This window comes from Leptopilina boulardi, unplaced genomic scaffold, assembly GCF_019393585.1.
Source record: "Leptopilina boulardi isolate dan_hultmark-lab unplaced genomic scaffold, ZJU_Lbou_2.1 LbouV2_368, whole genome shotgun sequence".
NCBI lineage: Eukaryota > Metazoa > Arthropoda > Insecta > Hymenoptera > Figitidae > Leptopilina > Leptopilina boulardi.
The window spans coordinates 3,449,632-3,463,982 of NW_026137938.1; the positions used below are offsets into that span (position 1 = coordinate 3,449,632).

General features: G+C 27.9%; 2 protein-coding genes across 7 annotated transcripts in view; one reads left to right on the forward strand and one right to left on the reverse strand.

Annotated features, from left to right (window-relative positions):
- The window catches only part of LOC127287127 (kinesin-like protein GA13060), a 375,235-nt gene that overhangs the window by 202,945 nt on the left and 157,939 nt on the right, over window positions 1-14,351 (forward strand). The gene's annotated exons all lie outside the window — the stretch shown is intronic.
- Window positions 11,932-14,300, reverse strand: LOC127287130 (odorant receptor 67c-like). Its single transcript, XM_051313905.1, has 8 exons — window positions 14,114-14,300; window positions 13,893-14,012; window positions 13,332-13,449; window positions 12,937-13,201; window positions 12,700-12,813; window positions 12,544-12,634; window positions 12,323-12,459; window positions 11,932-12,090 (listed from the first exon to the last, which is right to left on the reverse strand). The coding sequence occupies exons 1-8, from the start codon at window positions 14,252-14,254 to the stop codon at window positions 11,949-11,951; spliced, it is 1,128 nt and encodes a 375-aa protein (XP_051169862.1). The 5' UTR covers window positions 14,255-14,300; the 3' UTR covers window positions 11,932-11,948.

Consider the following 14,351-nt stretch of genomic DNA (forward strand, 5'->3'; position numbering starts at 1 on the left):
TATCAACAAAAAAATAAGATCCAAAATACTGGTAATTTAATTTTGGATATCCGTTGGTGTTACTTAAAAGTACTTACCGATCGCTGGTATCATTGTGGATCACTTCTGAAACAAAGAAAAATTCAAAAATTAATACTTCTCTTTATTTAAATATATATTAAATTCTTATTTTCTAACTCAGATACAATCAAATAGCAGAAATCGAAATTAGGATGACCAGTGAAAAAAAAAGATTGCCCACGGGTGTGTAGAGACAAAAGTGTCGGGAACGAGAAAGAGAGTATCAAGTTAGTGTGTGTGTGTGTGAGGCGAACCGCTTGTCTCAATGCGTTATTAGCTAATGGAAATCCTCGATGGCCGCGGGACGATAAACGGAGTTGGGGTAATGGCGGGAAATTCAAATGTATCGCTCGAATTATCCTTTTCTCTAGCAATGTGCTTGAGGGGGAGAGGAGAATAGTGAAACAAAAGAAAGACATAGTAAAATGTGACCGCGGGACGCTTCCTCGTAATTCACCCTTGTTTTTCTCCACCGATACAGTGGCTAGACTTTTACCTCCCGCGGTAAAAGCAACTAAACTTTTCTGTCCTTATATACCCTTGTTTCCTTCGAAATCAGCAACGTCGACATTTGAGAAAAAGGCAAATGGATAAAGAAAGTAGAGAGAAAGGAGGATAAAAAAAAAGAAATGTATACAGAAAAGAGATAGAGGGATCGTCGTGTCGTGAAAAGACCTAAAAGGTTGCCCTCACGCAGCTTTCTAATCGTTCACGTGTCGCTGAGGTTTAACAATAAATTATCCTTGATAATTCCACTTATTTTCGTTTATCGTATATCTATGAGTTTTTTTTTCTTTTTTTTTATTAATTATAGCGCTACATTTTTTCCACTCTATTTTTTATTAACTAAAAACTTAAAATCATTTTCTCTTATTTATACAAAAATAATTTTAATCACGTAGCGTGAAATTAAGTAAAAACAAATTCTCAAAAAGCAACATAAAAGGAAAAAATATAGTCGCAACGGAATTTCAGTTATTTTCCGCAAATTGTTTCAGGGACGTATTTTGTTAGGGCGACTGTCTTTGTATAAGGGCAGAAGCTGCGACTTTCCATTTTCTTATTTGCAATATATCTCGTGCCAAGGGCTCTTTTCTAACCTCTGCATCATCCCCGACAGTGAATATATTTATTCTTGAATTTATTTTGCGCATTGCGCTTTTCATTTTCTTTATTTTTCTCATTCCTCTCTCGTTTTCATTTCTGTCAAACGATACAAATATTAATTTTCTTATAATTACGATTTGAAAAGAAAATATTTTAAATAAATTTCAATTTAATAAAATCATGATAATGAATTTAATGATAAAAAGAAATTAATAGTGATTTTTCTTTTTTTTCCCCACATTTTCTAAGATCTTGGATCTCCACAAAGGGAATAAACAATGCGAATGCTTTAATAATACGTCGACAGCGGGTTAGGCTTCGTTGACTTACGACTCAAGTTTTCGGTCGCGAGCAATTTAAGCGCCGAATCCCTCTTTTTGGGGACGCACACACTTGGGAGAGTTGAGCCTCTCACCGGCCTTACGACGCTTTAATTATCAGTTGTAAATCAAAGTGCGAGCAGTGCCAATAAATTTTAACGATGAAAACGTTACTGCCAACGAGTGAGCATAAATTCAGTTCGCAATTGGAGAAACGAATATTAAAACTTCGAAATTGGCTTTTAAAAAAAGTGCGCCTGTTTCTTTTTTTTTTTTTTTAATGCCAATTCTTATAAAGTACATTAGCTTCTGCTTTTGAATCATACTTGGAAATTTGTCAACTTTAATTTGTCTATTAAAAAAATTACCTTGTTAATTATTTATTTTCAGGGTGTCTACTAAAAATCTGAATTAAAATTCCAGGAATTTTCAGGAAAAAATTTCTTATTTTTCCAGGACATTAAATTGGATGACTTTAAGGAATAAAAAATTTTTTAGTTTAACTATTGTTTTCAGAAATTATTAAAAAATTAATTATTTACTTAAGTAAATTTTCATTTTACTTATTTAATGAATTTTTTAGAAATTTTTGAAAATTTAAAGCAAAATATAAAAAATTCAAGGACAAAAATTAAAATTCCAGGACATTTTTTCAAATTCCAGGACTAGTAGACATCCTGATTTTTACTAAGATCAAAAAACATTTTTATGCATTTAACGAAAAATAATTTGCATTATATAAAGTATAGTGATTTTGACATCACTTGATTGTCAAAACTATATTTTTTTTTTACTATTGTCGAGCCCAAGATGTAATAGGAAAAACACCAATAATAAATATTTTTTAAACACACAAAAAAAATATCAACAAAAAAATAAGTTCCAAAATGCTTACTTTGGATAACTCCTGAAACAAACAAAAAATTTCAAAATTAATAAGTGTTTAAAATTTTTTTTTTAATTATATATAAATTTGCGTGAATTATTTATTTATTTTTTACTGAGAATCAGTGAATATTTCACTGAAGATCAAAAAACATTTTTTAATGAAAGAATTAAATTATAACTATTTCATTAGTAAAAATTTCAAAATTTTAGTGTGAGAGAAGTATTTCTTTCTAGATAGGCAAAAAAAAAAAAAAGTCAAAAGCCTTTTCTAAGAGAAAAAGTAGATAAATTGAATGACGAACTGAAGGACCTGTATTGAAGAAAAGCTCTTTTCTCTCTAGTGTTTCTTTATACAAGTTTCTCATCGTATTTCCTCTTCTTACAACTGGTTTGTAAAAGTTATTGAGGGAAATTTAATTCATTTTCAAATATTTCTGGTTGATTCCGCTCTATTTTTTTATTATTATTATTATTATTATTATGTTAAAATTAATAATACAAAATAATAATAATGAATATTTCTTATCTAGAAAAAAGAAATTTTTTTTTATTAATCCCCGTTATCTATTTGATTCATTTGTGGTTTGAAATGTAAAGTAATTCCTAACCGCGAAGAACGGAAGCTTGAGAAGGTGAAAGGGAGAGTGTAAATTTCCAAAAGACCTTTATCCAGTTAAAGTGATCCAAAGTTTGAAAACCGTTTAGCATCCCAGGCGACATTGCATCTAGATATAGTGTTCCCTGATCTGTTCCTCGCTCCTTGAAATCCACCCTCGTTGATTTAATATTGACTCCTGTTGAATTTTCCTTAACTATCATTAAAGTTGCGTTCTTACAAAATTAAATACAATTAGAAATAATAAACAATATATATATATATTATTAAATAGATATTTATTATAAATCAACAATTTTATTTTTAATTAAAATTTTATTTTTAATTGTAAGAACAATATATTCTAACTGTATACGAATAAAGTAGGTTTATATTTTTAAAATTATATTAGAATTTCGTTTTTTTGGTGTTGGAAAATATCGCAAGTATCAAGACAATAGCATAGCTACTTAGATATCTTATCGGTGAGCTTTAAGACAATGGGGTGCCACCAACATCGTCGAAAATGACAATAAAAGGGGAACTCCGAGTATACGCAACTCAGATTAACGTTCATCCCACAAAATACCAGAGAGAACGATTTTTATTTAAAAGCTTTCTTTTTCTTTGAGTTAATAAATATTTTCTTTTTTTTGTTAAACGCAAGTTTATTGCAAACTAGGCATATTTTTTTTTTAATTTTTTATTATATTTAATACTGATAAAATTGAATTTTAAATTATTTAGTAATGAGGGGATTATTAAAATTCGCTTAAATTTTACGATTATAAATTCCCATTTTGTCGTTGCATTTTGGACAAATCTGGTTTTGTGAATACTCTAAATGAAAATGTCTCTAATCACTAGTTGTAAATGGACGAAGCGTTAATCTGTGAAACAAAAGCCGATCACGAATCTATGCAAATACAATTACTGCCTCATCCCTGTTCTGTTAAGTTTCAAGCGTGCTGGTTGAAATCTACCAGTTCTTATCAGAACATTTCTCGAAGCTTCAGCAAACGAGGTAGAAATTATCCACTGGCACGTGTGAGGCGGATTAGGTTGTTCTCTTATTTTTTTCCTTTCTTTTTCTTTTCTCTCTTTAGATTCTCATCAAGCCGCAATTTTCACTCTAATCTCTAATTGTACATAATAAATATTTATGTTCGTCACAGAAGTTGATTTAAACTTAAAAATTTTTAAATTTAAATGTAACCTTAAATCTACTGTGACGAATTTAAATAAAAGTTATAGTGTATTTCTCTAACTAACAAGTTAGATTACACAGAAAATTAAAAGGGATTAAAATAAGCTGCAACGCTTCTTATTTTAATCCAATTTTGCTTATTTTAATCCATTTTGGTATTAAAATAAGCAAAATTGGATTAAAATAAGAAGCGTTGCAGATTATTTTAATGCCTTTTAATTTTTTGTGTAATTATCACTTATCGGTTTAATCTAATGTGATAAATCGTTAGCAATTTTGAGGTTATGTCAATATATAGGTCAGGCACCTTATGCGAGAATAATGTCTAGTCACAAATGGTGCGCGCCTTGCGATAGTTGAGAAAGTAACGAAGAGAACAACTAGAACCTCCAAAGAGGCATTAAGAAAGTTCATTAACATGGTATATGCGCGATAAGAGCTTAATCCACTTTACCTGAAAGGTTATGCGAGCGAGCTGTTCAAGAATCGCTTTGTACATCGTGGACGAGAAGTTGACCCCCCCCCCTCTCTCTCTCTCTTTCCTTAGTCGCAAGCATGAAACATTAAATGTCTAAGTAAAACTAAAGTATAGTGCTTTGCAATCTACAAAGTTCCGAGTTGTATTGCTTCCAAGCCAAACATTGAATACAGTCCAAGTGGCACGAGAAATTCCACTCAAGGTCGTTAAGCTTTAATCCTTAATGTCAGGAAACGTTAATTCATGTTTACTTATACGACTACTTTATTTCACTCCAAAGAATTTTACAATTTTTTTTTTAACGCAAACCTTTTTCTTAATTGTTTCCCCTCTATATCATCTCAGCTTTAACAGTAGAAAAAAAATTTTTCTCTTTTTTGACCTTATTTTTAAAAATTCTAAATTTTTGCAATTATTTGGTGAATAATTTAATGATTTCTTTTTTTTAATATAAAAAAAATGAACTTTTTGCATTGAGGGAAAAAAAAATTATACGTTAACGCAAAAGATGTGAAGAGGGATTTTGCAAAGAGGAGTTGGGAAAAGTTGTTAGTTTTTCGCGAACACAGAATGTTTTCTCAAGTCTCCAGCTGTCAGTATATGCTTTTGCCCAAAAATACTCGCCTCCCTTCCAATTCATTCGCAAAAAGAGAAATCCCACTCGTAAAAACAAAGTCGCTTCCTCTCTTATCGGCCTCATTCGTACTCGTTTATTACTCTGAAACGATAGAAGCTGAAACTTGTGCAATTTTCTGCCTCAAAGAAGATCGATTTAACCTCGAATATAAGAGGTTGGAATATAAGAAGAGCTCAACGGAATAACGATCTATGGCACAATTGAAAAGTTTGATTATGAGTTTTCAAAAAAACGTAATTTTTTTATTAAATACTAATTATTTTTTGTTTTTAGAATTTTGTTTTGTTTTGTTTTTTTTTTTTTAATGTAAAAGTTTTTGAATTGAAATTGTTTGTAAGAAGATGGCAGGGGGGAAAAGATCGAAATTTCTATTTGCAGAAATACAGAAAAAGGGCAGGCTTGCCAAGCATGTTCGCACGAGAGTTTCGTTCTTTTCCTCCCTGAGATCTAACCGAAGTAAATCTCACAAATGGTGCACTTCCACAGCCGTAAAAGTCAAGACAAGTATGCGATGGGTTAAAATAACCAAAATGCGTTCAACCACAAACGTTTTCTTCTAGTAGAAAATTTCATAAGACTTTCTTTTTATTTTTCTCTTATTATTTATTTTTCTAAAATATTATATATTTTACTTGAAAAAAAAATGTTTATTTTTCCACAAACTTATTTTTCTATTATTAAATATAATTCTCTACTATAAAAATATATAATTTTTTTTTTTTTCACTAACAAAGTAATTTTACTATAAATAAAACACTATCAAATAATTTTCTTTTGGGAAAAAAAATTGTTCATCTTACATTACTCAAAAAAATAATGATGTTTTTTTTTACTACTCTCTATTCTGACTTTCAACAAAATTTCATATCTCTAGTTTTCACTTCAAAAAGCCAGAATAAGGGTCGAATAAATTAATAATAATAACTTCCAATTTTAGTTGAAAAAAACAGAAAATAATTTAACTCCCCATTAGTTGTATTTATTAATTATTTCTCTTTATATTACAACATTGATTATTATTTTTACATTATATAAATATTTCAATTGAGAAAAATTTATTCACTGAGTTACATTCCACACGAAATTAAAATACGCAGCGGAAGTTTTAATTATCTAAAATTTAAAAAAAAAATAGAAAATTATTTTTTAAAAAAATGCAATTTACAAATATTTTAATTAATAAAATAATGAAAAAAGAAAATTGTTTCAAATTATACTTACAAATATAAAAATATCTAATGATAAATTCGCAAATTTTCCAACAGTAACTTTTGTTGGATTCTCAAATATTCGCATTAAAAAAATAAGATCCATAATTGTATGTTTTGGTAAATTGTACCATTCTGACAGGTAAATTGATTGGCTAATATTCATTGACTGTTAAACAATTCATATAATTAATAAATAATTCATCAATATTATTATAATTATGAATTTATAGAAGCAAATTGCATTTTTTTTTTACCTTATTTGTCAAGAGTTCTCCAAGAAGGCAATAAATAAATATATTAAAGATAAAAGAAATGATTAAAAATGTGTACGTTAGAATGACAGACACTTCCAATTCTTTAAAAGCCTAAAAAAAAAATTTAATGCATTAAAATTAAATTTTTTGTTGTTTTGTTTTTAGGTGTTATAAAAATATTATATAATTATATAAGAAAAAAAAATCTTCATCTTGAACAGCGATATGTTTCTTTAGAATAACGAAAACTTTTTGCTGTTTTAGTGAAATATATCGCTGTTTCAGATGAAAATTATTTTTTTCGTGTATATTTCCTACCACAATAATATAATATCCAAGTAGACATATAATTACTGTTGAACCCAAAACTTCAATGAGACATACTTCACTAAGTAAATTTTCCACCTGAGCAATGAAACTAAAAAAAAAAAATTTTTAATTAAAAATTGAAAAAAAAGGAGAAATAACAAAAAAAAATAAATCTGAAAGATTTAAAGAAACTAAGAAAGAAGAAAAATTAAATTTCATTTTACCGCAATACTCGCAAATGACGTTCAACAATCTCAATCAAACGCTTATGATTTTTTTCTTCACTTTCATTCGCCTCTTTAATAAGATTATTCAAATGCATAATAATAACATCAAACTGACCACAAGAATGTAATATTAAAACTGCAGCCAAACTAAAAGTAATCACATTCAATGTATCATTAATAACACCTGAAAATGTTAATATCGCAAAGATAATTTCATAAATTGGTGAAAAGCCACTTGTAAAAAATTCTCCATAAGCTGGACTTGGAAATGGTTGAACAGTTATATTTTCAATTGTAACAATTGAATTTGCCGTCAATGGAATTAATAAATGATATAAAGAACCTCCAATATACATAAAACTGGCGCAAACATTTATCATAGTATTTCCAAATTTAGCACTCTTTAACATTACATTTCGATGTTCTGAATTTTCAATATTTTTCCAATCTTCTTCAATGATAAAAATACATTTTTCAATATTATCACATTGTTTCCAAAATAAAGTGTATTTCAATAATAACATTGTCCAAAATATAACAGGACCAATCACAATTAATTTAGAATGTACATCATGTAATACAAAAATAATATGTAAAATACTTGAAAAATATGTAAAAAATGTAAAACAATAATAAATAAAATGTTGAAATAATTTCAAAATTTTTTCAAATATTGAAGATGATTTTAATGGCCAAAGACCAAGTAATTGTGATAGAATACGACATATTTTTATTGTATTTTCCGTGTCCTCTTTGTAAAATAAATTAATATAATTTTTACTAAACATGATTTCAAGTCAATTTTCACTCGTATACTGAGAAAATTTTACACATCTTAAATAACCCAAATTCCTAATGACATAGTATTGTTAATTTACCTTTTTATTTACTCGCAATTTAATATCATTCACATAAATGACAGTTAGAACAAAGTTTTAATTTAAAACATAAAAAAGTTCAATAATTGAAAATTGTATTTGATCTTGGTGAAAAAAAAAAAAGTTTTATAAACTTTCAATATATACAGGGTGTCCCATTTTAATCTATCAGACGAAATAACTTTTAATCAGTTGATTTTACAAAAAAATGTTTTAGACAAAAATTGTTGTGCTCAGAGGGGGACATCCAGTGGTAAATTTGAATTTGACCTAAATGACCTAATTTAGGTCATTTCAAGGTCAACTCATTTTTTTTAAATGGAACCACCTACTTTTTATGCCGAAAATCGATAAAGCAGGAAATTCCACGTCGAAATCGTTGATGCACTTTTTTTCGATAGATCGACCTATTTAGGACCTATTTAGGACAAATAGGTAATTTAATTATTATTGTATTTGGGGAAATAACTTTAAACTAATTAATTTTACAAAGACATGTTTCAGTCAAAAGTTGTTGTGCTTAAAGGGGAATATTCAGTGATGACCCTAAATTTGTCCTAAATGACCTAAATTAGGTCATTTCAATTTTAACTCATTTTTTTTAATAGAACCATCTACTTTTCATGTTACAAATCGGAAGAGCAGGAAAATTCACGTTGAAATAGTCTAAGTACTTTTTTCGACAGGTCGACCTATTCAGGTCAAAAAGGTCATAATTAATTTCACCTACAAGGCCTTGGTTAGATCTAGTCTATGTCAAATAATTTTTCATGAAGAAAGATGAAGTTTTTATGCAAGGAATCGTCAGGGCAAGAATTTTTATGTAAAAAACACTAGACCCAACCAAGAGTGAAATTGATTATGACCTATTTGACCTGGATAGGTCGACCCGTCGAAAAAAATACTAAGACGATTTCAACGTGAAATTTCCTGCTCTTCCAATTTGTAACATGAAAAGTAGATGGTTCCATTATAACAAAATGAGTTGAAATTGAAATGACCTAATTAAGGTCATTTAGGACAAATTTAGGGTCGTCACTGAATATTCCCCTTTAAGCACAACAACTTTTGACTGAAACATGTTTTTGTAAAATTAATTAGTTTAAAGTTATTTCCCCAAATACAATACTAATTAAATGACCTATTTGTCCTAAATAGGTCGATCTATCGAAAAAAAGTGCAGCAACGATTTCGACGTGCAATTTCCTGCTTTATCGATTTCCGGCATAAAAAGTAGGTGGTTCCATTTAAAAAAAATGAGTTGACCTTGAAATGACCTAAATTAGGTCATTTAGGTCAAATTCAAGTTTACCACTGGATATCCCCCTCTGAGCACAATAATTTTTGTCTAAAACATTTTTTTTGTAAAATCAACTGATTAAAAGTTATTTCGCCTGATAGATTAAAATTGGACACCCTGTATATATATACGCAAATTGATATAGTAATCTAGGAAAAATAATAAAAATCTATAATTCAAAAAGTTAAATTTTCATATTATTTACTCTTTATAAGAAAGAATAAATAAAACGAGTATAAAAGGCATTTAAAGTTTGTAAGAAAGTTTTATCACTTTTTAGTATAAAATTTATCTAAACAACTTTGTTTCATTTAGTTTATATTCTTTTGCAAAAGTTAAGAAATGGCACATAATTAGAGAGAGAAAGAGAATGGTAACAAAGAATTGATGAAAAATCATATATGTTCATGACATGAAAGAATCAAATGCCCCACATTAAAACTTTTAACATTATTTTATATTTGCTTTTCTAATTATTATTATTATTATTATAACCCAATTATTTTCCACTTTAATTATTATTAATTATTTTTAAAGGCTTGCAAGTATTAAATGTATTAAAATTTTATCTAAATTTTAAGGTTATGTTCGTTTCTTCACACAAAAAACAAATACTGAAACCATTAACATCTTAAAATCAAAATGCCTTAAAACTAGTGTAATTTTAATCTTAAAATTAGATTAAGTCAATTTTAGGACTTAAAATCATACACTTAAGGCTGAAATTCAGTAAAAATGGTTCTAATGTTAACGGTTTTAGTCAAAAGTAAACTGAAAGTAAGTATTATTTTTTAGTGTGTTGATTAGGAGAATTTGAAGTTATGTTTGTCGGACATAGCCTCAAAATCCTGGAAACCTATGCGTTAGAATTTTGAGGTTATGTTTGATATCTGACCTTGAATTCTGAAACCCAATGCCATTGAATTTTGAGGTTATGTTCGTTTTAATCTTCCTATATTACAAAAAGATATCGCCGCCGCCTCCGCTGTTTCAAGAATTCTTGACCTAGGAGGGGGGAGTCCCCCCTCCTCAATTTTGAGGTTATGTTCGTTTCAAGGCTCTGAATTTAGCCGCAAGTCCCCCTCCCTCCTCTCATTTCCCCTTCTCCGACAAAATGGCCTAAATGTTGAGGTTATGTTCGTTTCAAGGCTCTGAATTTAGCCGCAAGTCCCCCTCCCTCCTCTCATTTCCCCTCCTCCGTAAAAAATGACCTAAATTTTGAGGTTATGTTCGTTTCAAGACTCTGAATATAACCGCAAGTTCCCTCCCCTCCCCCGACAGAAATGACCTAAATTTTGAGGTTATGTTCGTTTCAAGGCTCTGAATATAGCCGCAAGTCCCCCCTCCCTCCTCTCATTTCCCCTCCTCCGCCAAAAATTGACCTAAATTTTGAGGTTATGTTTGTTTTAAGACCCTAATAAAGCAGTAAGTCCTTCCCCCTTCCTTCATCTCTCTCTCTCTGTATTTCCCGCCAAAAATAGGGGGGTTGGCGCGCGCAGGGGGCGTAGCCCCTCCAGTACTAATATAGGTAGATATAAGGGTCGTTCCATATAAAGTTCAACCAACCCATGTTTTTGACATGATTAATACAATGGTTGGTTACACTTGATATGGAATTGACCCATTCTGGAGACAGCGGCAAAATCTTTTTATAATATACAGAGATTATTATTATTTTTATTACTATTATTATTATTATTATTATTATTATTATTATTATTATTATTGTTATTATTATTATTACCATTCCATGAAAATTTTCGTAATTTTCGAAATTGTAAAATTGAAATTCCATATATGTATCACACAAATTGATTTCTATTAATATATGGATATTATAATTATATTTGAATAATTTATGTACAGTGAACATCGGAAATAAATGTGAAAAAAGAAACTTTTATTAAAATTCATAATAAATTATATTAAGTGAACTGCATAAATGCACTCATTGCATTAATTAAATATTTCTACATAATATACATCAATTAATTATTAATATATATATATAAAGAATAATTAAACAAAGTATTATGCACTATTGATTAGTGACTTATAAAATTTATACATATATTATATATACATGTTGCATGCCCAAGTACATTTTGTGTTTAAATATTAATATAAAAATGAAATTCAAAATATTATTTATATAGAAATAATTTTAAATTTTAATATAAATATAAAACTTCAGTTCTCTTGTTGAAATTTATTTTCGCATTGAGAGTAGTACAGTGAAATAAGATAATGATGTTTTCATAGCCTTAAATTTAATATAACTTATTAATTTTTTTTTTCAATATATTTTTTAATATTAATATTTTATTCTATAAAGTAAAATTCTAATATTTGGTTATTTTTACTAATAACATATTTAATAAATAAGAAATAAATTGAGAAAATATTTTTCAAAAAAAAATATTTAACATTCCAAAACCGATTTTGATGTTTAAAGAGCAAAATTAATTTTGGAATTTTTATCTTACCATACTAAAATTAGCCATTGAAAGTATATAATATTTTCCTGCAGTGATTTTACAAGGTTTGGAACTTCGCATTATGATGAAGATTAATGATCTTTTTACAGATTGTGTTGCATCATACCAACAAGCATTATATCTATTAAAATTTTTATTTTAAAACTCTTAAAACAAAAATGAATTTTTAATCTATTATAATTTTTCCTTTTAATTTTTATAAAAATGTTTCTATAGTGGGCAAAAAAATTTTAGAATCTTTTAAAAAATTGAATTACTTTGGTTCAAAAATAAAAATAATTTTAAAATTACAAGATTCTAAAATTTTTAATTAAAAATTTAAAAAATAAAAAATAATATAAAAATTATTTTACGCTGCTTGCGATACTGTCACACTGTGATCGAGTAATTTCTGTCCTGGAATACTGTTAAACAATAGATGGCCAATTAAGAGTATTGCATAATTTCCAAATTTGAAAACATCATCAAAATCGCCAAATTTTATTACAATCTAAATATTTAAAATTGGGGGGGGGGTGAATAAAAATTAAAAATAATTATTCTCAAACATCTACATATACATATAATTTTCTACCTGAACTCCGTTGACGATTAAAATAATCATATTTATTAATATTAAAAAAAAGAAGTACACAGTGTATGTATCTTCCAAGTCCTCCGTATATCTTTAAATAAAATAAATTTAAATTAATTTCTAATTGTCTTAAAAAAAAAATTTTAAATTACTAACTTCAGAACGCTTTTGTGTTGTTGAACACAGAAGAAAATTTCTCGTGAAATATTGTCACGTGAATATTTTTTATCGTTAGCATTACAGTCAAATTTTATATTTTCCAATCGTTGCCTATAAAAGGGAAATTTTTCATATTAAAATTAAATACTAACAATAAAAAAAGGAAGTTTCTCTAAATCAAAAAAAAAAATTAAATTTTTTTTTTTTTTGAAACTATTATACTTTTATTCTCACCCAATGGCTGAAAAAATTCCACAAGCATGTTGAACATAAACTACATACATGGAATCTACGCTGGCTGTTATTGTAAAGTTTACAAAAATACTTATCATGTCAGCAAGAAAAATGAGGTAGAAATAGTTTTCCGAGTTAGTGCCAAAATCTTCGGGTAGTAGGTATTTTTTTTCCCTTGTTCCATTTGGCAATGGCATAAAAGTGTCGAGTAATTGTGGCGAAAGTGTGAATGAAGTATAGGATAATACTGAGCAATATAACGCAACTATATGGAAAATAAAATAACAAAAAAAAAAAAAAAAATTATTTTTATTTACAACTAGAATTTAAAATTTAATTTTTATCATTTCTAAAATAGCATTATAATCTGATAATATCATTCTGATAATATTTACTCGCATAAATTAAAGAAAATTTTCTCCCCTCTTCAGCAAATTTTTCCAAAATTTCAAATTCCGGTTCATTTGACCAAATATTCCAATCGGCATTGATTTTTTCTAAAAGTTGTTTCATCTATAAAATTATTTTAAATAAGCTATTAAATATCACAACAAAAAAAGAAAAAAAAATTTCATCTGGAACTTTGGGGTCGATGTCCATTTTACCCCATTGCGTCTTGATTTTGGACATAACCACAAAAAATAATCACAGCCATACAAAAAAAAATTGCCTGAAAGTCAGAACATGTTTATCGCATATTTTCAAGGTCTCTAAAATAACTTTGATGATTTTTTGAGGTTATGTCAAAAATATCCCATCCTGACGTGATGGGGTAAAATGGACAGCGGATTCGATTTCAGTGACTCTAAGGCTATTTTTTTTATGTTTTCTATGGTTGTGGTCATTTTTTAAGGTTATGTCAAAATCCTAACTTGATGGGGTAATCATTTTTTTTTTTATACTGTATTTTCTAATCTAATTATTTTTTGCCCTATATATAATTCTTTAAAATGCACCTTATTATTTTTATGTAGACTATTCCAAAGCTTGACCATTCCAAGTGTCGCGGTAAAGTAAATAACAAAAGACTCTATCATTTCATCTTCATTACCCCAAATAACAACAAAACGTCTTGCCTTTTATAAAAAATTCATTTAAACAGAATTTTATTTCAAATTTTTTAAAATTAAAAAAAAATATTAAAATCAAAAAGTTACATTAGTGTCGAACAAAATACCGTAGAAGGAATATGTCCAGCCCAAACAATGAGTACAAAAATTTGACCAATGATTTTTTCAGTTTTTGATTGATAAGGCCATAAACCAATGATTGAGAGTAAAAATTTATTGATGTAAAAATAAGAATGATGGAAGTTCATTTTTTTTATATATATAAATATGACTCTAGAAAAACAGTATTATCACGATAGAATTACAATAAGAAATAGTAGATTCTATAAGGATTTCTTAGTGTGA